We start from the raw sequence: 26,682 nt of genomic DNA, 5'->3' as shown, positions 1-26,682 counted from the left end.
CTGGAAAAAATATAAGTAATTTGTTTTTGAACCTTTAAATGTTTCATTTCTACGGTTTCATTTGCCCGTTTTTATTTATTTAGTGACAGGCATTTAAATAACCAACAAAAAGTAAATAGACAATAATAATAATAAAACATTTTGCTATTAAATATAATTGAACAACTATAATAATGACAATAAATAATAATGAATGAAATAAATAAAATGCTAAGATTGTGTAGCAGGGTTGCAGATTTATTCTACACGACCTTATTCTACATCCCTAATCCTACCCAATACCTAAACTTAACAACTACCTTACTAACTATTAATAAGCAGCAAATTTATTATTTTATATATATATATATATATATATATATACACACACTCACTGGCCACTTTATTAGGTACACCTTGCTAGTACCTGGTTGGACCCCCTTTTGCCTTCAGAACTGCCTTAATTCTTCGTGGCATAGATTCAACAAGGTGTTGGAAACATTCCTCAGAGATTTTGGTCCATATTGACATGATAGCATCACGCAGTTGCTGCAGATTTGTTGGCTGCACATCCATGATGCGAATCTCTCGTTCCACCACATCCCAAAGGTGCTCTATTGGATTGAGATCTGGTGACTGTTGAGGCCATTTGAGTAAAGTGAACTCATTGACATGTTTAAGAAACCAGTCTGAGATGATCTGAGCTTTGTGACATGGTGCATTATCCTGCTGGAAGTAGTCATCAGAAGATGAGTACACTGTAGTCATAAAGGGATGGACATGGTTAGCAACAATACTCAGGTAGGCTGTGGCATTTAAACGATGCTCAATTGGTACTAAGGGGCCCAAAGTGTGGCAAGAAAATATCCCCCACACCATTACACCACCACCACCAGCCTGAACCGTTGAGACAAGGCAGGATGGATCCATGCTTTCATGTTCTTTACGCCAAATTCTGACCGTACCGTCTGAATGTCGCAGCAGAAATCGAGACTATTGTCCAATTTTGGTGAGCCTGTGCGAATTGTAGCCTTCGTTTCCTGTTCTTAGCTGACAGGAGCGGCACCCGGTGTGGTCTTCTGCTGCTGTAGTCCATCTGCTTCAGGGTTTGACGTGTTGTGCATTCAGAGATGGTATTCTACATACCTTGGTTGTAACGAGTGGTTATTTGAGTTCATGTTGCCTTTCTATCATCTCTAACCAGTCTGCCCATTCTCCTCTGACCTCAGACATCAACAAGGCATTTTCGTGGATATTTGGATATTTTCTCTTTTTTCGGACCATTCTCTGTAAACCCTAGAGATGGGTGTGCGTGAAAATCCCAGTAGATCAGCAGTTTTTGAAATACTCAGACCAGCACGTCTGGCACCAACAACCATTCCACGTTCAAAGTCACTTAAATCCTTTTTCTTCCCCATTCTGATGCTCGGTTTGTTTAGAATTATTTATACACTATTATGATATTTATTATTATTTTGGATTAATATTTGTTATTATTAATTGAATTTGTTTAGTCAAGATGCCTTCAAAGAAGTAAAAAATGCAAAGTGAAAATGACCATAACCTATGTCCATCACATAATGCAGTCTATATATGGACAACTGATAGAAAAAATAACAATAAATGATAGTAAATTAAACTGTTTTTATTTTTTTAAATATGCAAATGCTTCAGCAGAGTTGCAGATTTATGACAAACAGTATAGACACATACACTGATAAATATGTTGTATTGTATTAGGTTTGTGTTGCAGATCTCATTTCAGTCTGTCTCTCGTTTCACAGGTGAGGTGATTAACATTCTGGGAGCTCAGCAGAAGGTCAGTGCCTCCAAGATTCACTTTGTGGAATTAAAGAAATTGTCATTTTTTCAAATATTGTTGCTCAGAAAGATCTTATATAATCTGTTATTCTCAGAGGGTCCAGCCCCTGGACTTCAGTGCGTGGAACCCCTTAGCAGACCGGGACTTCTGTTTCTACGACCAGTCTCTGCTAGAGGCAGTGATGGTGGGAGAACCAGCAGTGCATGAATTCTTCCGGGTCTTGTCTCTCTGCCACACGGTCATGAGCGAGGAGAAGAGCGAGGGTAAGGATCTGGAACAGTCTTTGAGGATCGATTATCTGCCTTACTCAGAGAGCTGTTTCATCCAATGGAAGAGTTTAAATCAGGTTTACCTAAGGAAGCTGTTGACTTTAATATTGTTAGAAGGAAATGATACAGTAATTCTGGATTGTAATACGATTATTTTATCTCATTATCTGTACTTTTTCTTGTTGTGCTCCTTGCTTATTGTCTCTGTCTTTCACTTCCTGAAGGAGAGCTGCTGTATAAGGCTCAGTCTCCAGATGAGGGGGCGTTAGTAACAGCTGCACGCAACTTTGGCTTTGTGTTTCGCTCTCGCACACCTGGCACAGTCACCACACAAGAGCTCGGCAAAGCTGTCACATACACGCTCCTCGCCATCCTGGACTTCAATAACATCCGCAAAAGAATGTCTGTCATAGGTAACACAAGCACACACTCTCAGTCCTGCAACTTTGTGAAAAGCACAATATGCAATATGTCACAAAAATGAAAACTCCACCACATAAAATCATTTTAAAATGTTTTTTCAGATTGATTTACATTTGAGCCCAATCTGTGGCTTGGTACACTTTGTTGTGTGGTTAACTGTGGCAAACTCCAGAGTGTACAGTTTTTAAACATTATTTTGGCTGTAATGCCAGATGGTTTAGCACTGTGCGAAAGGGAAAGAGCCAGTAAAATTCCCTTAGGACTGAGAAATCTGGAGACAGCATAAATACTGCCCTGCCAAGCATCATAAATAAGTGGGACATTAGCGCTAAATTCAATACAGAAAGTATTGTGTGTGTCATATACACTCTCATAATGCTGAATTGTGGCCCTTATGTTCGGGTAAGTGGTGCTTAAAATGCAGCAGCCATTTAATTTTTGTTTGCATATTGTCATTTATGTCCATTTGATCTGTGTTTACATGGAAAAGTGAGAAATTTATTTTCACTGCAGATTTTTCTCTTAATAATTTTAAGCATTTTTTTGTCTCCATAACAATATCCAAAATATCTTAAAAATTAGATAATTTGTTTTATGATTTATAAAACTAATCATATACCTAAATAATTATACATTAATTAGTTTTTGCCAAATGGGTAAGAAATATGCTTAATTCAAGATACATTATCAGATAATGATAGGACTATGAGATAATGGGAGCTATAATAAGAAAAGAGCTTCTCCCATCACTGCAGAGGCACAAACGCAATCTGTAATTTAATGTGTGTGTGTGTGTGTGCCTCTCTCTTTCACAGTGAGGAATCCAGAGGGCCGTATTCGTCTGTACTGCAAGGGCGCAGACACTGTGCTTTTCGAGAGGCTTCACTCTTGCAACCACGAACTAATGAATATCACTTCAGACCATCTCAACGTGAGTGTTTTGCTTTTTTGGGTTTGTTTATTTTGTTTACTGTTAGCTCAGCACTGTTTGTATGAAGTTCTAAATTACTCCACAGTCTGCTGCAGTCTTTATAAGACAAACAACAGAGCCCTCTAGTGGATATTTTAGTAATTTAGCTCTCTTTTTTTTTTTTTTTTTTTTTACAAAATACTAATTAACTAAACATTATATGGGATTTTTGTTGTGATATGGTTATTGTTTAGCAATTAAATGAGCGTTTAAAATAGTAAAATATGAATAAAAGTATATATAAATATAATGAAGTTGCAAAATCAGTCAAATTTAAGATATCACTATATAGGGGAAAATATGTCACTACTTAGTGATAGTATTATTATTAGTACTTAGGGAAAAGTATTTATTTAATCTTTTTTTTCGATAAGTGAATGGTTTGAGTGGTTTCTATTTTTGTAATAGAGAAAGCAATGCTGTAAAATCAGGCACACAAAGCCTGCATAATACTATTTTAATTATATATATATATATATATTATAATTTATAATATTAATTACCGGTATATTATTATTTATAGTTTTACTACATTGAATTTGGGGTCAGTATGATATTTTTTTAAAGGAATGAATACTTGGTAACACTTTTTTAAGGTGTCCTTGTTACACGTTACATGTACTTACTATTATAATAACACATAATATGATATATAATTTAACACTTAATATACTAATATAATAGCACTTAATTATGCATAATTACTTGCAAGTAACCCTAAGACAAACCCTAATCCTAACCATGTAGTAAGTACATGTAGTTAATTTTACTCAGTACTTAAATGTATAATTACACTGTAACTGTACTTTAAAATAAAATGTAACCAAATACTTTTATTAAGCAAGGATGCACTGATAAAATGTGACAAGAAAGACTATTACATTGTTACAAATATGTATTTTAAATAAATGCTGTTCTTTCTGTTCATCAAAGAATCCTGAAAGAAATGTTTCACAGATTCCACAAAAATATTAGGTAACACTTTATAATAACTTTCATTAATAAATCATTAACAAACATTACATAATGCTTAGATCATTTAATATACGTTCAAATAGCTAAAAACATGAGATAATGTGCTTGTTAATACTAATAAACATTAACAAGCACTCTGTTACGGGGCGAACAAGACGTGAGACGTGCGGATCCATTTGCGAGGCTTTATTAAAAGGCGAGGTCAAAAAACAAGCAAGGTTCATTCAGTGGCAAACAGGAACATCACAGGCAAGACAAAGAGTAATCCTAGGGCAAGCGTGGGTCGACGATCGGCGAACAATATCCAATAGGGCAAGGCAGAGAGATAATCCAGGTACATGAGCAATAATCCAAACGAGGTACAAACAGAGTCCGAACGGCAAGGCAATGGGTTAATCCAGGAAACACGGGCAGATATCAAAACCCGAGAAAACAGGCAAGGCAAGACTATAACAAATGAGTGGGCTCTGTAGAGTAGCTATCGCTAGTATATACGCTATACAATACTCGGCAGAGAGGAAGAGGAGGTCCATGGTTTATGTAGGGTGAGTGATCAGTGCAATCAGCTGTGTGTCGTCAGTGCAATGGATTATGGGAATTGTAGTCTGAGGTGGCGTGCAACAGTTAGTGTGGTGCAAGAGTCCATGTGGTGAGTGAGTGACCTCTGGTGGTGAGTTAACGGAAGTTCATAGACCAGATTCATGACACACATTATCTCATATTTTTAGATATGTAAATATATATTAACTAATGACCTGTTAAGCATTATATAATTATTATTTATTAAAGTTATTACAAAATGTTACTCACTTGAAAATGTTAAAATAGGAAGTAATTATTCTAAATTGTAATAATATTTCACACTATTATGATTTTACGGTTTATTTTTTCTGAATAAATAGATAAACAAATAATAAATAAATGCAGCCTTGAGAAACCATCATGGTCTTAAAAAGCGATATCATCATGAGCTGATGTTGATGTATGTGTGTGTTTCTGTAGGAGTATGCAGGTGATGGGTTACGGACGCTCGCGGTGGCCTATCGGGATCTGTCTGAGGAGCAGTGGGAGAAGTGGTCAGAGCGTTTCCGTGGCGCTGATAAGGCCACAGACTGCAGAGACGACCGGCTGGCTGCAGCCTATGAGGAGATCGAACAGGACATGATGGTGTGTTTTGTGTCCAATTCCTTTTGTTTTGTTTCCTTAGTCTTTTTGTTAATAATATTAACTATTTAATCTTTACCATAGTTGTTGGGGGCCACGGCTATAGAGGACAAACTGCAAGAGGGGGTCCCTGAGACCATTGCTATTCTCTCACTGGCTAACATCAAGATCTGGGTGCTTACTGGAGACAAACAGGGTAAGAACTGCAAAAGAACTGGCCACAACTGTTATCATTTACTTGAAATAATTACAACCGTAATGTGTCTTTTTCTCCTTGTGTGACAGAGACAGCAGTGAATATTGGTTATTCGTGTAAAATGCTGACAGATGACATGACGGAGATCTTCAATGTTAATGGACACACTGTCCAAAGCGTACGTGAAGAACTGAGGTACAATGCTGATGTTTGTCTAATCTGTCCATCCAACAACCTATGAAATATAAGAGATGTAAGTCTTTCAAGAAAGGCTTTTTCATGTCCTCATCCTCTTATGTGTTTTAGGAAAGCAAGAGAGCGAATGCTGGAGTCCACACGCACCAGAGATGGTGGGAAGGAAGCTGAAGCTCAGGGATGGGGTGGTGCTTGTGCCTTTGAAAATGGATGTGGAGGTGGTGGTGCTGCTAACTGGATGCCTGATAAGAGCAAATGTCCCCCTCCTCAGGCTCCGCCCCCCTCTTTATTGGAGTCAATCAGTGGAGAGTTTGCGCTCATCATCAGCGGACACAGCTTGGTAGGTGGAAGCAGCATTCAGGAATGTAACCGGAAGGATGTTAATGTTATTCATGCTCTTCAGTTTAGTTGAAGGGTTTGAGTTGAGTTTAATTAGGTTTATTCTGTCTTATTTTAGAATTATTTATATACTACAGTAATTTTGAATTAAAATGTATTATTAAAATGTATTATTGTTTAATCAAGATGCCTTCAAAAGAGATAGCGAAGATGATCATAACCGATGTTCATCACATATGCAGATTGATGTATAAAGGTTTTTAATTTTTCTTCTTTTCATTAACATTTAAATATTAAAATTGAATAACATCCCAACAATAAAAACAACTAGGTTAGATGATTACTTTAATAACATTGTCATTTTGATTTGTTTTTAAAATTCTATTTAGCTATATTTTTATTTCAGTTTTGATTTTAGTATTTCATCTTATTAATTTCAGTTCTTTTCCAAGGTAAAATGACATTTTTGTAAAAATAAATTGTTAAATTATTATTATTAATATTAATTATGCTATTTTATAATTAGATTTTTATTATAATACAGATATTACAAGGAAGACAAAAACGATCAAAAACAGCATCAGTGGGAAAAAAACACAGCTCAAACAGGAAAGTAGCAAATAATAAACTTAAGAAATTAAAAACATCTAGAGAGTTTATTAGATTATTTATATTATAATAATCCCTGTAATATAACTGGACTAAAATGAGGTTCCAAATAGTGCTGATAGGGGGTCCAAACCTTAGAATAGATCCGTTTTTAAATGGATTACACATGTAAGATGTTATAATGCAACCGACTCAAAAATAACCTGATGACATGTGTTTATTGAAGAATTCTTACACTAATCTATGTTTAAGTTTTTCATATAATATTTAGATTTTTTTCAGATTTTTCAGAATACTTTTATTTCAGCTCTATTTCAATTACAGAAAAAAAATAATAGTTTTAGGTTTTTGGTAACAATAACAACACTGATTTTGTTCAGAAAATATCTGAATGATGCCATTTTTAAATATCAGATTAATAGTATCCATTTCAGTTTGGAGGAAAACCCCTGGTTTTAGCTGTTTAAGATGCTCTGACCAAGCTGGTGTTTTGCTGGTTCATCTGAGTGTGCAAAACCCCTCTAAATCCAGCTCACCAACCAGTCAAGACCAGCAAACCAGCTTAGGCTGGTTTAAGCAGGTTTTTCTTCAGCAGGGATATTAAGGAATATTAAGTTTTAAATCCAGCTCACAGGCCAGTCAAGACCGACAAACCAGCTTAGGCTGGTTAAAGCAGATTTTATTTCAGCAGGGATATTGAGGAAGATGAATGTTACGTTATAAATCCGGCTCACAGGCCGATCAAGACCGGCAAAGCCGTTTAGGCTGGTTTTATCATGATTTTTCAGCAGGGATACTAATGAATATTTCCCTTTCTCTGTTGGCCAGGCTCATGCTTTGGAAGCAGATATGGAGCGCGAGTTTTTGGAGACGGCGTGTGCTTGTCGAGCAGTGATCTGCTGCAGAGTAACTCCTCTTCAGAAAGCTCTGGTGGTGGAGCTGGTTAAACGGCATAAGAAAGCTGTCACACTCGCCATCGGAGATGGAGCCAATGACGTCAGCATGATAAAGAGTAAGATAAAAAGAGCAATCTTCAACACTTGTAGTCTTTGCCAGGAGAATAAAACTTTCTTTTTGACAGTTTAGATGTGCAAACACTGGGGTTCTGTGAGTCAAATTACTAGGATTAGTTAAAGTTAATAATTACTGGTTTCAGTAATGATACATCATCAGAATCTGAATAATATAACATAATATAATATAATTATTATTGTGCAATTGTTATGCACTGCCGTTCAATTGTTTGGGGTTGGTAAGATTATTTAATGCTTAACATTTTAAAATAACTATTTTCTATTTTAATAAATTTTTTATGTAATTTATTCTTTTGATTACAAAGCTGAATTTTCAGCATCATTACTCCAGTCTTCAGTGTCACGTGATCTTTCAGAAATCATGTCAATATGCTGATTTGGTGCTCAAGAAAAATGTCATATTATTATCAGTAGTAAAAACTGTCTGATTGTACTGCTTAATATTTTTGGTGGAAACTGGTCATTTTTTTCAGGATTCTTTGATAAATAGAAAGTTCAAACAGCATTTATTTGAATTAGAAAATTTTTAAGCAGAATCCTTGAATTATTTTATTTATTTAAAAAATAAACATTATTTCTGACCACAAACTTTTGAACTGTAGTGTATATATTATTGTAATTATTATTAGTATAGTTTGGAGTATTTTTCCATCTTATTTTAGATCATTTACAAAGTTGTTTTTTTCCTTTTTAATGCCATTCAGTTAGGCTCATGAATTATGCATATTATATGTAAAGTATGGTGTATGTACAATATTCAGCCATAATCTCTTCTTGTGGTTACTCTAGTAACCATGAGAGGATTAAATGTAAGGCTTTTTGAAGCAAACAGCTCAAGAAAAACAATTCTAGTTCATTTTTTAGCTTATGCAAAGGTGCCCCAGAGAAAGCTAATTATTGATATTCGGTCAGTTTGTTCAGTTTGTTGTTGTTACATGTGGTTGCTTCATTTCCCTTAACTGAGCAAAAACATCTCAGAACTGTACCAGTGGGCTCTCACGGTGTCACAACTATATTTCAAAAGGCTCCTGTGAACATGGATAAGAACGAGATGTGAAGGATGTGGTTTATGTCCAAATCTCTTTACACCATCCTGTGCTGTCCCAACTCAATATCTTTACATGCACACACACGTTCTTGCCCATGTCATAAGCAATGTCCCATCTTCCGTTTGTTTGATGCTGTGGGTTTGTGCAGGTTATTTTGCTGGTGTGTAAGAGTCAAGTGTCAATCTCAGGAACATTAAAAATGCAGGGAACAGTCATCGAAAGACTGATTGACAGTGGTAATAGTGTGAAAAACAAATATTTTTTTACTGATTTAAATGACTTTGGACTGCCCCAAATCTATGGTTTTAGTCTGTGGGATATTTGCATATTAGTTTATGTGCCTTAACCTGCCATTGAACCTGACCAGCACTAAGAGAGCTGATAACCAAGAGCAGGGGCTTTCAAACTAGGCTCCAGGGACTGTCAGGCGACCTCAAGTGGGTGGAAACATGAGGAAAAAAATCTTTGTGATCTAATTTTAGCGGTGTCAAATTTAATGTGCTAACTTGAGATATTCAGTTTGTTTAATGCAATCGCCTATTATTCAAAAGTCTGGTCAGAAGCTTTCAGAATGGGATTAATTGTGATTATTTTATTACAATGGCATACAGTGGCATATATATATATATATATTAAATATAAACAAATTATTAATCTCTTAATATAGGTAGATTAAAAAAATCTTCCCACTATTATTGTGCTGTTTAATATACACACCTGAAGAGAAATATTTTGAATTCAACTTTTTGTATATACAGTGGTGGCCAAAAGTATTAGAACACATAGTATTTTCACCAGCTAAAAAATGGTTCTGAATCCAGAAGAACTGTGGCAACATCTTCAAGATGCTTCAAGAGAATTCCCTGCAAAGCTGAAGCTGCTTTAGTTAATAGAAGTTAAATGATAAATAAAATGTATTTATGATGGCATCCTCATTTTACAGCATTTTTACACAAGTGCCTAAAACTTTTAACAGTACTGTAGCTTTGCAGGTAAGTCTCTTGAAGCATCTTGGAGACATTGCCACAGTTCTTCTGGATTTAGTCTGTCTCAGCTTGTTGGGGTTCTTCATGTCACTACAGACAAACTGGATGAAGATCAGATCTCTGTGTGGAGCAATGGCTGTTGTCCGACTAAAATCTCACTGGATTATTACAATTAATAACAAAATGAATGTTTGGAAATTTACATTTACATTTATGCATTTAGCAGACGCTTTTATTCAAAACAACTTACATTGCATTCAAGTTACAGTTTTTTTTTTTTTTTTTTTTTTACATTTTATCAGCTCTTGCTTTCCCTGGGAATCGAACCCATGACCTTGGCATTGCTCTACTATTTGAGCTACAGGAAAGCTCAAATAGTAAGAGAGTTTGAAATAGGAAAAGCTGGAAATGTAAACCGATATTTCCTATTGACACACTAGAGCAACAAACTGACTCAAAACTATTTTTTAGCTGGTGAAAATACTAGTATTCTAATAATTTTGACCAGCACACAATAAAAAGTTGAATCAAAATGTTTCTCTTCAGATGTTTATATTAAACAGCACAATAATAGTGGGTTGATTTTTTTTATTTTTTTTATTTAACTGTATTTAAAGATTAATAATTTGTTTATATATTGATAATATATTTGTAATATACAATGCCCTCCATAAGTATTGGAACAGTAAAGACAAAATTGCTCTGTTGGCTGTGAAGTCAATACATTTGCAAATATGATTAAAAGATGAATATGAGACAAAACTACAGAATGTCACATTTTATTATTAGCTGTTTCAACACATATATGTTTTACCAAATAAAAAGAACAGCACTTTTTGAGTTCATCCCACTCATTGATGTGAGCATAAGTATTGGGACAGTTGAACATAAGGCAGATATAAAAGCTATTATTTAGTTGCAGATCCCTTGCGCTCAAACACAGCAGTGAGTCTGTGACCCATAGACATCACCAGACTCTTGGTCTCATCCTTTGAAATACTTTTCCCAGCCTTTAATGCAGCCGATCCCAATTGTTGCTTGTTTTGGGGAGTTTCTGCCTTTACTCTCCTCTCCAGCTGGTGAAATTCATGTTCAATCAGATTTAAATCTGGAGATTGACTTGGGCAATCTAAGACTTTCCATTTCTTTGCCCTCATAAATTCCTTGACTGAACTGGCAGGGTGTTTTGGGTCATTGTCCTGATTCAATATGAAGCACTTCCCAATGAATCTGGTGGCATTTTCTTGAATATTGGTAGGCAAGATAGTTTTGTACCCTTTCAAATTCATTCTGCTACTGTCATACATGCAGTCATCAGTAAAGATGCGAGGGGCTGTTCCAGAGGCAGCCATGCATGCCCATGCCATGACACCACCTCCACCATGCTTGGCAGTGGATGAGTTTGCTTCAGCTTATATGTCTTCTCAGTTTTTGGATGTGATGGACCCATCTTTTGGGACTCAAAATGCTGACGAGTTCCTCTGTTGTTTTAATGACACCTGTCTTAATATTGTAAATGCTATTGCACCACTTAAGGCAAAGTGCCTAAAGAAAAGATCTGAACCATGGCTGAATGATTCGGTTCGTTCACTCAGACAAACTTGTAGGAGATATGAACGCAAATGGCTCAAGGACCACTTACAGGTTTCCTATGAACTTTTGAGGGACTCAGCATTTCAAAAAGCTGCTAAGTCTGCTAAATCTAAATATTATCTGAGATTATTACAAAAAATTCACACTGTCCCAAAATATTGTTCTCTACTATTGATTCTGTTTTAAACCCTATGGTTAATGTATTTTCTGATGTGTTTTGAGCTTTATGTGAACGATTTTTAAATCGATAGATAGGATGAGACCACAGATGAAATTAAATCCTGATACTGATGAGACATCATGGAGCCCTGCTATTTGGCCTTCTTTTGACCCTGTTACTCTTTCTACCTTTCTAGTCTGAGCATTGGTATGGTCCCAGATAGCTTAAAACACGCAATTATTATTCCAGTTCTAAAGACACAAAATTCAGATACATCTATTTTATCTAATTTTGACCTATTTCGAATCTTTCTTTTATGTCAAAAATTTTGGAGAAAGTGGTGTTAATTCAGTTGCAAACCTTCTTGAGTTACAATCACATATATGAAACTTTCCAATCTGGTTTCAGGAAGTTGCATAGTACAGAATCTTGGGATCATTTGTAGTTCCCCTTTTTTTTTTCTCCACATTTTTTTTTCCCGTCACTTAGATAAAGGTTCATCTTTGTCTCATCGGTCCATAAACACAGTTCCAAACCTCTTCTGGCTCACCTTTGTGCTTTTTTGCAAACTCTATTCTTGCCTTTCTATTTTTGGTGCTGGTCAGAGGTTTGCATCTTGCTGTGCAGCATCTGTAATTCTGTGTCAATGTCTCCTGAGGACAGTAGATTGTCAGAGCATCACCCCAGCTTTCTGGAAGTTGTTGGTAATTTTACAGACATGGTTTTTAGGGTTCATTTTCACAGCTTTTATGATTTGTCTGTGATCAACTACTGTTGTTTTCTCAGCCGATCAGATGGTTGTTGGTTGCTGGTGTCGCTGGTGGTTTCCAAACTCTTGATTTCTCCATGCCCTTTGTTTTTACTAGAGCTCTAACTGACTTCCTCTTTTCTTTTAGCATCCAAATTGCTTGCTTCTCTCTCAAAGTCAGCTCCCTCACCTTCATCCTGGTTTGTGTGTGTCATCATCGAATGCAAGATTCAGAATACAGAAGTAATGGATATAACTGATACGACACATTCCCTGCTTTTAGTATCTGAAGAATTAATGCAACAGGACACAGCTGATCACTTAGAAAGACCTGTGAGGCAACTGTTCCAATACTTATGCTCACATCAGATAGAGGGATGAAACTCTAAAAGTGCTGATCTTCTTAGCTGGTAAAACATCTGTGTGTTGAATCACCCAATAATAAAACGTGACATTCTGTAGTTTTGTCTCATATTCATCTTTTAATCATATTTGTAAATGTCTTGACTCCACAGCCAACAAAGCAATTTTGTCTTTACTGTTCAAATACTTTTGAAGGGCACTGTATATAGCTTATATATAGCTGCCATTCTACTTTAGGAATAGTGGGTAGTGGAAGAAAAATATTTTTGTTCATTTTTATCTAGATTTAAAATATATATATTTAGAATACAGATTAATAATTTAATATTTGGTTTGGATATAATACAATGACAAAATATCCACAGGATATTTATTCTCCTGTCATCGGACACGACATGATGGGGTAAACGTTCAGTTTCTTCGCTCACTAAATCGGGGATTAGAACTAGTCCCCGACTTTCCCCGAAAAGCAAAATGGCGCAGCTGTGTTCGGACGCCGTTCAGGCCGCTCCGCTGAGATTTTGCTTTAATTTTTTTTTTTTACTTTTACTTTCTCTTTTTACACATTTCACGTCGGCACTGATCACCTACAACATAGAAACGCTTTTGGACATTGGAAACCGCTACACCAACCTGTTTCAGGACACTTTATCCAGGAATCCTTCATGGCCTCTGGAGATTCTTCGGAACGCGGAGACGAACAATATCCCCCCGAGGCGACGGATCAAGAAACACCGCGGGAAACGCGCTGGAATTCGAGATAGACTCAGGAAAAGGGCTCACAGTCCTCCTCTCCCGAGCATTCTGCTCGCAAATGTCCAATCCTTGGAAAATAAGATGGACGATCTTAGAGCCAGGATTAGTTTCCAACGGGACATAAGGGACTGCAACATCCTTTGTTTGTCAGAAACGTGGCTTTCGTCCATGGTCCCGGACACTGCTGTAATGCCGAGTGATAACTTCTCTGTTTTTCGGACGGACAGAACAGCAGAGGCCGGTAAATCCAGGGGTGGAGGAGTGCGTTTCATGATTAACAAGAAATGGTGTGATCCCAGGAATATCTACATTCTGTCGCGTTCCTGCTCGCCTCATCTGGAACATCTTTCCATTATTTGCCACCTATTTTATCTGCCCCGGGAGTTTTCATCGATCATTGTTACTGCTGTGTACATTCCACCACAGGCAGACTACACGATGTGCTCAGCGGCTACATTAACAAACATCCTGATGCTGCCTTCATCATCGTGGGGGACTTTAACAAAGCCAACCTCAAACAGGTCATGCCGAACTTTTATCAACACGTATCCTGTCCAACTAGAGGACCAAACACACTGGATCATTGCTACACTCAGTTCAAGAATGCCTACAAATCCCGCTCACTACCGGCTTTTGGCAAATCGGACCATGCTGCCATTTTCCTAACACTGGAATACACACACAGGCTCGTTCAGGAACCTCCGGTGCAGAGAGTAGTGACGCGCTGGGCCTCCCACTCAGAGGCTATGCTGCAGGCGGCTCTTGATGACGTCGACTGGGACATGTTCCGGGCGAGTTCATCTGACGTCAGCGAGTTCACGGATGTAGCATTAAGCTTTGTAAACACGCTAACCGAGCAAGCTACAGAATCAATAACGATAAGGACATTCTCCAATCAGAAACCGTGGGTGGACAGATCAATCCGTGCTGCGGTTAACACACGCACTGCAGCTTATAATGAGGCTCTTCTGACCGGGAATATGAGCGAGTACAAAGCATCGTGCTATGCTCTCCGACGCGCGGTAAGAGCTGCTAAACACAGATACAGAGAGAGAATTGAGTCTCATTTCCAGCTCAATGACTCTCGACGGATGTGGCAGGGACTGAGGACCATCTGTGCCTTTGGAAACAAACCCTTCGCGGAGGTGAGAGCAGATCCGTTGCTGGCCGACGAGTTAAACATCTTCTACGGCCGCTTCGATTACACTGGCGGCAGCGTGTCTCTGCCGTCCAGCGCGTCAGGAAGCAGCAGGCAGAGCAGCGATGATCCTGTAATCACCGTGTCGGAGGATGAGGTTCGGAGGGCGCTAAAGAAAGTGAACGTCAGGAAAGCAGCCGGACCTGATGGGATAACCGGCCGTGTTCTGAGGTCCTGCGCCGATCAGCTCGCTGGTTTGTTCACTTCCATCTTTAATGAGTCCCTTGCTACCTCCGTGGTTCCCACCTCATTCACAAAATCTGTCATTATCCCTGTGCCAAAGAACAATAAACCCTCTTGCCTGAATGAATATCGCCCAGTTGCCCTCACATCTATAGTCATGAAGGTTTTTGAGAGACTTGTAAAGAGCCACATCTGCTCCTCCATCCCTGATACATTGGACCCACTTCAGTTTGCCTATCGCCCAAACAGATCTACTGACGATGCCATCTCTCACGTCCTCCACTCTTCCCTCACACACTTGGACAGCAACAATGGGAATTATGTAAGGCTGCTATTCATTGACTATAGCTCAGCTTTCAATACTATAGTCCCCATCAAACTGGCATCTAAACTCACAGACCTCGGCCTAAACTCCTCACTCTGTGACTGGATTCAAGACTTCCTCACCGGCAGACCTCAAGTGGTGAAAGTTGGCCAGTTCATTTCAAACTCCAACACCCTCAACGTAGGAGCCCCACAGGGCTGTGTCCTGAGTCCCCTGCTCTACTCTCTCTACACGCATGACTGTGTGTCCTCTCACAGCTTCACATCTATTGTCAAATTCGCTGATGATACTGTGGTTCTGGGCCTCATCTCCAACAACGATGAGGTCTGGGATCTCAGGGTCTGCTCTCCTCTCTCTGCAGGACATCTACCTCAAACGCTGCAAAAATAGAGCTGCCAAAATCATCAAGGACTTAAATCACCCTGGTAACCGTATATTCACTTTGCTTCCATCTGGTAAGCGCTTCCGTAGCCTGATGGCAAAAACTGAGAGACTTAGGAGGAGCTTCTTCCCCCAGGCCATCAGGCTCCTAAACTCTAACTCTGTGTCATAACATCACTTGACTCCATGTAAATATCACCATATCAATAGCTATTCATATTTTTTCTCTACCTCATATTGCTGCTATTTAAATACCCTGGACAACTTTTTGCACATTCCTATTTAAGTCAACAACATACTGACCTGCACATTTATATTTATATTTATATTTATATTTTTTATCTTTTATTTTATTCTCTTATTTTTTTCTACTTTTCTTTTTCTTAATATCTGTATACTTTATAATTGCACTGTCCTTGGAGCGGACCTGACCTACATTTCACTGCTGGTTATAAGAAAGAGAGTATAGCAAGAATAGAAATGTTTATAATGCATAGAGAATTCAGAAATCTGTTTCGTAAACAATTGTGAAAGTTTTTAAATGTGGATTTGTAAATAATTTTTTTATTACTCCACTAGTTTAGTCATTTCGTTCAGATAGCAGATGACACAATTCACATTTTGTTTGTTTGGCTGCATTTGTTTTAAGACCCCTTTGTAAATTCATGCTAATTCGCGCATGGGGAAAAGAGCATGATGAGCACATACCTCTTTACATTGCATAATACACATTTCTTCATTTAAGAAAAAATATTAAACATTTGACTGAACTTTTTATTATTTTGAAAAACCTCCATTTCAAATTATTTTCCCTGAGGTGTTTGTCCACAGAATCTTTTTTAACACAACGACATTAAATATTAAAGAATGTTATCAGTTACTATAGCCATCTTCTTTGACTCAAACAAAGCAACATCTCTAGTGTACGTAAACATCTACAATGCGTGTATGTTTGGTGGAGTTAGGACAGTTTTTCTCCACTTCTGTCATATTTGTTAGATGTAATGCAAACACATTTGAGAACTATGATTTTCCACACATTTGTAAAGGTTATAGAAAAAATTCAAACGTAATCCTTGCATACGAATTATCTTTGTGCAAAACAGATTGACTAAAAATCATTGAATTACGAAATGCAAAAGTGTGTACGGCATTTGGCAAAAGAGAATTTTAGCTATAATGAGGATATTAGACAGAAATCCTCTTTTCTGCTCTATTGTGAATTTGTGGTTCGTAAATAATATTATTCCACTAGAGATAATCAATGAGTCTGTTTGCATTTTGTTTTTGCATAGTTTTCAGGTGATGAGTTCTTTCTGATTGTGGTCAGACATGCAGTGTATGTTCATAGGAATTTATGAACCACTACAGCATAAAAATTAAAATAAAAGGATAGTCCTTCTAGATGAGAGCGTTTTAAACTAAAAGTGTGATATCCTTTTCGGATGTCTTTTCTGACCTGTCTATGATCCTGTCTACCTGCGTCACAAACACACATAATAGCCCTTACCTCAACTTGAAAATGAGTCTCGCCATTTTCTGTTATGACTGTAACACTTAACACAAACTCATCTATTACACTTAAAGTTAGACATTAAAAGTCAAGGATGCCACAGACACTATTTCCTTTGTCTGTGTCTCTAAACATCACTCCAGTAAATAAATCACAGATGTCATGTATCTAATTCATTGAAAGGGGCATGTTTTCGACCATTTTAGATGGTCTGCACCATCTAAAATGGTGCAGAACATGTATTTAGCTTAAATATTAGTTAAGTGTTTACAAAGTTGTCATACCTGATGTTTATATTTTTAAGAACATTTGATACAGTTTATCATTTTGAATTTTATAACATATATTTTACCAAACCTAAAGGACTGAAAAATAGGTTTAGCATCAGTCCGCATTTCAGCTGTTAGCCAGAAAATGTAAGTGAACTGAGAACCTATTTTTCAGTCCTTATAAACATCAGGTATGACAACTTTGTAAACACTTAACAACTAATATTTAAGCTAAATACATGTTTAGATATTTAGAAAAAAATAAAGATGTACTACAATATTTCAGGGGACTGTGGTGTTGAAGACAGTAACTTAATGCCGCATTGTTTTAATAAAAGTAGATCAATTATGAAGACATTCATATATCAAGACAGCACGCAGTTGCAGTTGTGCATGTTTCCCGGATCAAACCTTTTGGTCAGATGAATACCTAAAACATGTGTCTGTGTGTTGGTGCAGACCATCTGAGCAAACCCCTCAAATGAGTTCAAATATTAAACTGAACTGCATTATCTGACATCATTTGTTTCTCTCGTTCTGCAGCGGCTCACATTGGCGTGGGCATCAGCGGTCAGGAGGGAATCCAGGCTGTGCTGGCATCAGATTACTCTTTTTCCCAGTTTCGCTTCCTGCAGCGCCTTTTGCTGGTGCACGGACGCTGGTCTTATCTGCGCATGTGCCGCTTTCTCTGTTATTTCTTCTACAAGAACTTTGCCTTCACAATGGTGCACTTCTGGTTCGGGTTTTTCTGTGGATTCTCAGCGCAGGTAGGATTTATTCTGAGGCTCAAAAAAGTGTCTCATGCGTGAGGGGATGTCATAACCTTGGACGTGTTTACTCTTTTATTTAGACTGTCTACGACCAGTACTTCATCACGCTTTACAATATCGTATACACATCCCTGCCTGTGTTGGCCATGGGCATCTTCGATCAAGTAAGAAAAAGAAAACATACACCATAATACTGAATCATTTTTGTTTACCTTTTATAAGAAACTTACTCTCACCTCAATCCTCATCTATCTCAGGATGTTCCTGAACAGAGGAGTCTGGAGTATCCAAAGCTGTATGAGCCTGGTCAGCTGAACTTGCTGTTTAACAAGCGCGAGTTCTTCATCTGCATCGCACAGGGAATCTACACGTCTGTGGTTCTCTTCTTCATTCCCTACGGTGTTCTCTCTCATGCCACACAGAGCAATGGAGTCCCGCTGGCAGACTATCAAACTTTTGCAGTTACAACAGCAACAGCCCTTGTCATCGTTGTCAGTGTCCAAGTGAGTCTAACATTAGCATTTAAGTAGTGCTTGTTGAGTTATATGTATGGTTTGCGGTTATTATTTTATTTTTAGACTAAGGTTTTATGTAATTTAGCAAGGAATTTTAGAATGGTTTTAAATAGCCCAAGCTTTTTGCAATTTGTTTCTAGATTGCTCTGGACACGGGGTATTGGACGGCTATAAATCACTTCTTTATATGGGGCTCTTTGGGTACCTACTTCACTATCCTCTTTGCTATGCACTCCAGCATTCTGTTCAATATCTTCCCCAAGCAGTTCCATTTCCTTGGTGAGTCAGCACATTGGCCTAACTGTGTGGCTGCCATCTAAAACAGAAACCCACATTTGATAATATCTTTATAATAGTATGTGTCATGAGCACAACTTATCAGCTATAACATCTGCAAATGCAGACAGCATTACTCTAGATTCAGGTTTTTAAATTACAAAATTAGAAATAATATTTATGAATAAGACTACCATTGAAAATTTGGGGTCAGGAAGATTTTTTTTTCGTTGTTGAAAAAAAACCTCCTGTTCTTTTGTTCAGCATTAAATTGACAGTAACGACTTAAAATATATATTTCAAATAAATGCTGTTTTAACTTTCTATTTATCAAAGAATCCTAAAAAAAAAAAATTATGGTTTCCACAAAAATAATTATTTATTAGCACAACTTTTTTCAGCATTGTTAATCTGTTAACATTGTTAGTTTTTTTTATTATTATTATTTTATTATATTTTTTTTATTTTATTTTGTTGTTTTGTATGATTTGTTATTTAACTATATTTTAGAGAATTATTTATCATTTTTGGTTGAATTTAATCGTTATTGTTTTTCTATTTTGTTTCTTTTCTTTCTCTAGTTTTTTTGGCCTAATAACATCTGGCAAAGGGACTACCAATGAAAACTAGCCTTTGGGTTCATTTGGGTACATTTACATTCATGAATTTTGATTAATGTACACTCTTTTTGTGAAATAAAAAAAATAAATAAATAAATAAAATAATAATAATGAAAAGATGATGTTTCTTGAGCACTAAATCAACATATTAGAATGATTTCTGAACGATCATGTGACACTCAAGACTGTAATGGCTGCTGAAAATTCAGCATTGTCAAAACAAGAATAAAATATTTTAAAATATATTAAAATAGAAAACATTTTTTTCTGAATTGCAATAATATTCCACAATATTATTGTCTTTTTATCTGTATTTTTGATTGAGCACAAAAGATTTCTTACAAAAACATTACAAATCTTACTGACCTCAAACTTTTAAATGCTATTGTTCATATAAAATTTATTTGACAGTCATGTAGGCTACACAATAAATGAATAGGTCATCTAAAAAAATTATAAATAAATTTGTAACAGTTATTTAACCTAAATTAAATAATGAAAATGCAATGAACAGTAAATATAACAAAAATGTCTTTAAAATAACTGTGGATTTTAAATTTTGTTATTTTAAAGCATATCTTGTTTATATTTTATCTTGATCTTGAATGCGTGATACATTACATTGTGTATGAATATGTGTGGCTTATATTTTGTTTTTTTTTGTGCGTGCTATGTGTTAATTAACCACAGGAAGTGCTCATAACACACTCGGCCAGCCAGTGGTGTGGTTAACTATTGCTCTGGCTACCGTCATCTGCATTGCTCCAGTACTTGCTTTCCGCTTTCTCAAACTGGACCTTAAACCTCAGCTCTCAGATACTGTAAGTATGAGTGTGGCTCTAGTTTGTTTGTCCTAAATCGCATGCCATCTTTGAATTTGTTAATATCCATGTTCAACCAAACAAACATTCAGTATGAGACAGTAAAGACAGGACTTAAAAAGAAAACTTATTATGATTAAATGTTGTCCTTTTTTATGATCATTAAATAAATAATTAATTTTAATGTTGCATGTTTTTAATGGTAATAATTAATATTAATATATGTAATTAATAAAATTAATTAATTAAAATTAAATTTAAATGGTTTCAAGCACTGCTTGATTGTTGGATAGTTATGGTTGGTTGATTATTGCATATTCTGATTCATAACATAGACCATATTTGTTTTGCATCAGTAGGTTTGACACATTTATTAGTTTCTGGTTATCCCCTCACACTCATCCCCGCCCTTTATTATTTTCTCACTGTCTTTCTGCAGGTTCGCTACACTCAACTTGTGCTGCAGAAAATGCGGAAGCCTGGTGGGCGTGCTGGTCGTGGAGTGGGTGGTGCTGGTGTAGCCAGTGGCAGTACTCTTGGCCGCTTGGGGCGAGGTGGATCTCGACGCTCCGGTTATGCGTTTGCGCATCAGGAGGGCTTCGGCGAGCTGATCACATCGGGAAAAAATATGCGCCTGAGCTCGCTGGCTCTCGCCACGTTCGCTTCACGCCACAGCAGCAGTTGGATCGATACCCTTCGCAGGAAAAAACACGCAAACAGCACTGGTGCGCAAAACACCCCGCCCACTGGAGAAGACCACACCGCCTCCTCTCAAGCTCCACCCCTTTCCACATCTTCCTCAGCAGCAGCCGAAGCAGAGCAACCAAGTAATGATCTCGTCCTCGCTCACAGCCCTGAAGATATCGCTCTCAGTGTTATTAGGTGTCCAGAAAGAGAGGTCGGAAAATGTAGTATAGCAACTGTGCAGGTAAATATACATCTGAAAACAAGTTCAAGCACAAATTGCATACAGATACACCACATGCAAGTCAACATGCACAAATATAGGTTGTAAGCTATTGTAAACTAATTTTGTGGATTGACAAAAAAAAGAAAATTTCCCCCAAGGAGAAAACGGCATGAAGCAGAACTATTAAAAACACTTTCATTTCTCACTTTTGTACATAGTAGTGGTCTCAGCTCAGTTCCCCAATAATTAGGAAAACCCTATTCTCCTTTCTTTGTAATGTATTACTGTTCGAAAGTTCAAGTTCAGTACTTTTTTTTTTTTTAAGAAATTAATACTTATATTCAACAAAAGCTTTACTTTGATCAAAAGTGACATAAAAGACATTTATAAGACATTTCTATTTCAACTAAATGTTATTTTGAACTTTTATTTTTCAAAGAATACTGAAAGAAATGTATCACAGTTATAAAAAGCATTACAGTTTTTCTCGATTACTAAAACACTATAACCAGGCTTTTGAACAAAAATTTCAAAACCATAATGCCAATTTAAAAAAAAACACCCATTTCCCTAAACTATAAACACTATTCCCCTGCTTTGACACATGAGTCAGATTTGATGAACTGTTACTACAAAACTCTACACACAAATTCCTACATTTCTCAGTGCTTACACCATGTGGTCATTTAGAAAGCATACCATTCAATATTGTTCACTCGGGTTTGCAAAATTTGAGCTCGATTATCACACAATTACCAAAGTGAAAACACTAAGAATCAAAATTTATCACACGCCAATCAGAACCTTCGATGGATAGATAAAAGGGCCAAAGTCAGCTTACAGTTTTTCTCAGTGGCTTTGGTGCATTTCTCAGATCAGAAATGAAATTCCCAAAACTACTTGTTCAACCTCCATGCCATCTAGTCACTTGTGCACATCATAAAAAGTTTCTCAATCTTTTGAACAAGTTGCGATTGCTTTGGTACATTCATGCAACTTATATACATTTGTCTGCGGTTTCCTACATCCAAACTGTTGCCATAGGTTACAGCAGGTAATACTAACAGAGTGCAGTGTTATATTGACAACACATGAATAAGCATTGTGCCTTGTTTGTGAACAAAGACACAAGGACTTTTATGTTCATTGACAAATATTTACTTCTGAGAGATCAGAACTAAAGATTTTGAGTAAGTTACAGGCTTTTGCAGGGAATCCATTGTGTGGTGCTATTTGTACGAATTGTTTTGAGAAATGCACATACTTCTTTGCAAATATTACAGTAAGGATGATTTGAGAAATGCACCAAAGCGACTGAGAAAAACTGTATTCAGGTTTGAATCAACTGATCCAGAGAGACGTGAAGGAAGGAGTCAAGGACACCACAGAGGAGGAGGAGGAGGAGTAGGGAGTAGAGAAAGAAATAAAGGTAGAGGAAGAGTAGGAGGTGGAGAGGGAGTACAGAGAGGAAGAGGAGAAAAAGGAGGACGACAACATGGAAGAGGAAGGGCAAGAAGACAAGCAGTCTCAGATATTTTAGTTGATAAATTTATCTGATCAGTGTGTAAGACTGTGTTGTAGTGTGTGTGTTTTTGCGGGTTTGTGTGTCATGTCTGAGAGCAAAGTTTGTTTTTTCAGCAAGATTGAGTTGTTTTGAAAGAGCTTCACTTTGACCTGAATATAGGAAGTTTGAGGAATTGAGTTAGAAGTAAAAAGAGGCATAATTTCAAGAAATGTGTTTAAGCAATCAAGAAAAACTGTAAGTAGCACAAATCTGTTATCAAAATGTATCATACTAAGAAATATTTCTTGACCAGCAAATCAGCCTATTAGAATGATTTCTGAATGATCATGTGACACTGAAAACTGAAATAACAGCTACTGAAAATTCAGCTTTGCCATCACAGGAATAAATTACATTTTACAGTATATTAAAATAGAAAACAGTTATTTATAATATTTCACAGTATTCTCTCTTTACTGTATGTTTCATCAAATGATTTTTTTTTCAAATGAATTGAATTAATCCATTTTTTTACAATAATTATTAATACACAGTATACAAATCAATAACTTTATTAATGCAGTGGTTGCGTTTCAATGGTTATGTAAATGTTTAAAATCTGAAAGCTTAGCTGTTTTGGATTTCCCACTTATTTTTCCCTCTTTACTGATTTGCATGTTTTTAGTGCCTGTTCTTTGGATATAGATCTCACAAAGAGATCTATATCCAAAGAGAAGAGTTTCTTTAAATTTTCTTTTAAATTTTTTTAATAGTTTTCTCTTAGAGGAAGAGTTTCTTTTAAATTCTAAAATCTAAAAATGTTAAGCTTAACTGTTGGTTTGGACAGCAGCTGCTGTTGACACACCGTTGAACAGAAAAACTATAGCTGTGATTGCAAGGGGGAATTGAGGGCAAACTGAATTTGCCGATTGAGTTCTGAAATAGTACACAACACTATTTAACGCTATACAACGCTGTGCAAAGTGGCATAATTCCTAAAGTCCATGTTCTTCCCAATAACATTTTTGATTAATATTTTAGAAAAAATGGTGTTGATAGCGATCTTTTTCTGTAGAATTGTAGTAATTGGCTTCATTTAATTAACAATTAATAGTAATGCAATAATCCAGTTCACCCAAAATGTAAATAAATTCTGTCATCAGTTACTCACCCTCATGTCATTCCAAACGTGTATGACTTTCTTTCTTCTGTGTATTTATTTTTACAATAAGTCAATGTAACCAAAAAAGGAAGTAATTTTGGGTTTGTAACAACACGGGGGTGAGTAAATGATGACAGAATTTTCATTTTTGTCATTTACTCTAGTGCAGATATTTCTAAGATCTTTCATTCTTTCTTCTAGGAAGCACCGTTTGTGTGGAAGGGAACCGGAGCTCGTATCAGTGGTACCAGCAGTCCTGGTCCACCTCCTATTGCAGAAGAAACTTCCAGTGGCGAGTGATGGATAGATGGGCCAACTGGAGTACTTTATGTGAACGCTCACACCTTCTGACGTGTGCTCATGTTTCTGTCTGAGGACATGGGCAGCGAAGACAGCGCCCCAGACAGTTTGGGAGTAAATACATGCTTGAATTAAAACACATGGAAATGGATGCAGATTCATGTGCATACAGAAAGCAAAAGACCGTATATTTCCTGTATTGTGCTCATTCTCAGATTTCTTGTCAGTGAGAAGGACACATCTGCTGTTATTTGAGCTGTTTATGACTGAGTTTTCCATTCTAGCCAAGTTATCAGACAACAAACCACTAAAAAACATTGCCTAGGCTGATATTACAACACACCTGACTATCCAAATAGCTGATGTTAATTGTTCTCATATGCTAAATTACATTTTACGTTAAATTAGATTCATTTATTTTTTTAATTTAGTTTTAATACATTAAAGCATTTCTGTCTCATATTTTACTATAAATATATCAATGTGTAACACAATATATTAATACACTGCACATGTAACAGTTGTACAGATAATACCGGTAACTAAATGACCTGAAGTCTCAGCCTCAGCTGTATCAGGTTTTATGTTTTTGTATTCAAATTGAGTAGTTCTGGATCTTTTCTTGTTCATTTGAAATCTCAGTCAGGTCAAGGATTGTCTGTATCTCTATATATTAAGAGCGGTTTATCTTTTCTTCTGTTTTTTTTTTATCTCTAGATTACTTTCTTGTGGTCTCATACTGTTTTGACCATTTTGTCAGCATAGTTTTGTTTTGCTGAGACAAATACTTCAGCTTTTTGTCTGTTTGTTGCTCAGTGGTTAATAATGCTACTTGAGTTCAAGCAAGTGAACTTTCTTATGTACTGTTAGAGAAGGCTAGAGATTTTCTGTTTTTCCCCACTGCTGAAAATAGCACTAAGATGTATGTGGTTCTGTGATAAAACACTATAGTTCTCAGTGAGAACGTGATTCTGCTGGATGAACCCGTTCTTCCTCATCCATTTCTTTGCACCATATTGGTGTTCCAACCCTGACTGCTTGACATAAAGTCCAATTAAACCTCAAATTCTGCTCTACTGGACCCGTGAGGATTTAGGCATTTGCATTGATCCAGTGGACTGTAATTAATGTGTTTGACCTTTTTTTTTTTTTTTTAAGTTGGATTAAAATAATTAACACCAGAGTTACCAAATGGATTCCACCTTGACCATCATGGTCTAAATGTGGCCTTCACCTGTGTTTTAGGTAAATGGGCTAATAAGAATGTAAACACAGTGATGTGTGTGTTATTGTGAATGGGTGAGACAGACCAAGAAAGTTTATAAAGATGTGTGAGAAGTTACTGTGCACCATACTTGTCCTGTTTTGTGTGCAAGGCCTAGCTCTCATACTGTTAAATAGGTAACAATAATATGCCTTAAAAGCTAACTTTGTGAGTGTTATTTTTTTTTAAATGTCTATCTCTTTCCATCCATACATAAAAGCATTTACATATATTGCAGTAAGAGGTTAAAGGTCATTTTATGGATAGTCTGTTTCAGTGTCTGTTAGCCAAATCCACATGATCTGTGAAGTAAACCGTGGGACCCTACTGTTGTGAATGGGCCTAGTGAAAAATGATCAAATGATTTTAATCAAGTAAAAAAGACTAATTATCATGGCTGTGTGTCTAACTACTTTTGAATCATAAATCATTAATAAAGGAATAGGCTAGTTCTACGGTGGCCGAGAGATCTCAACGCGCTGCAACTTCAGAAAACACATGCAAATAGAAAAAGCACCAGCAAATTAAGAAAACATCTTCATCAGTTTGACAGCAAGTGGTGCAAATGCTCACAACGCAAACAAATAAAGAAATGCGCTGCAAATGCTCACAATACAACCAAATAAATAATTTTATTTGCAGCGCGTTTCTTTGTTTGGTTGTGTTGTGAGCATTTGCACCACTTGCTGTCAAACTGATGAAGATGTTTTCTTAATTTGCAAGTGTTTTTTTTCTATTTGCAGCACGTTGAGCTCTCTCGGCCACCGTATAGTTCACCCCAAAATTATATGTCATAATTTGCTCACCATCATGTCATGATTTGTTAGAAACAAAAAGGAGACATTTTGAATGTCATTTTGACTCTTTTCCATGAATGGGGACTGAAGCAAAAATGGACCATGATACTTTTCTCAAAAGTTAAACAGTGATGACCAATTTTTGAACAATTCGTTCTTTTGAGTCGGATCTTTTCAACGAATCAGTTCATACTGTTAACAAGATGTTTAAATGATTCATTCTGATCCGGTTCTAGAGTTCAAC

The 26,682-nt window shown here is 36.6% G+C and overlaps 1 protein-coding gene across 1 annotated transcript in view; it reads left to right on the top strand.

Annotated features, from left to right (window-relative positions):
- LOC306878044 (phospholipid-transporting ATPase ID-like) overlaps positions 1–26,036 on the top strand; it is a 50,265-nt gene extending 24,229 nt beyond the window's left edge. Inside the window, exons 14-29 of the mRNA XM_079430138.1 lie at positions 1,764–1,798; positions 1,896–2,064; positions 2,295–2,483; positions 3,309–3,424; positions 5,441–5,605; positions 5,687–5,798; positions 5,888–5,993; positions 6,105–6,333; positions 7,770–7,953; positions 18,043–18,266; positions 18,350–18,433; positions 18,527–18,772; positions 18,925–19,063; positions 20,371–20,501; positions 20,941–21,429; positions 24,279–26,036. Of these exons, the coding sequence (XP_079286264.1) occupies positions 1,764–1,798; positions 1,896–2,064; positions 2,295–2,483; positions 3,309–3,424; positions 5,441–5,605; positions 5,687–5,798; positions 5,888–5,993; positions 6,105–6,333; positions 7,770–7,953; positions 18,043–18,266; positions 18,350–18,433; positions 18,527–18,772; positions 18,925–19,063; positions 20,371–20,501; positions 20,941–21,429; positions 24,279–24,377 (2,717 nt within the window). The 3' untranslated portion in view covers positions 24,378–26,036. The remainder of the gene's footprint in view (positions 1–1,763; positions 1,799–1,895; positions 2,065–2,294; positions 2,484–3,308; positions 3,425–5,440; positions 5,606–5,686; positions 5,799–5,887; positions 5,994–6,104; positions 6,334–7,769; positions 7,954–18,042; positions 18,267–18,349; positions 18,434–18,526; positions 18,773–18,924; positions 19,064–20,370; positions 20,502–20,940; positions 21,430–24,278) is intronic.
- Positions 26,037–26,682: the final 646 nt, after the last annotated feature.

The sequence above is a fragment of the Barbus barbus genome (assembly GCF_936440315.1).
Source record: "Barbus barbus genome assembly, chromosome: 12".
In the NCBI taxonomy this organism is placed as follows: domain Eukaryota; kingdom Metazoa; phylum Chordata; class Actinopteri; order Cypriniformes; family Cyprinidae; genus Barbus; species Barbus barbus.
Note: the sequence above shows the minus strand (reverse complement) of the source record. Positions and strands in the feature narration are given on the sequence as shown.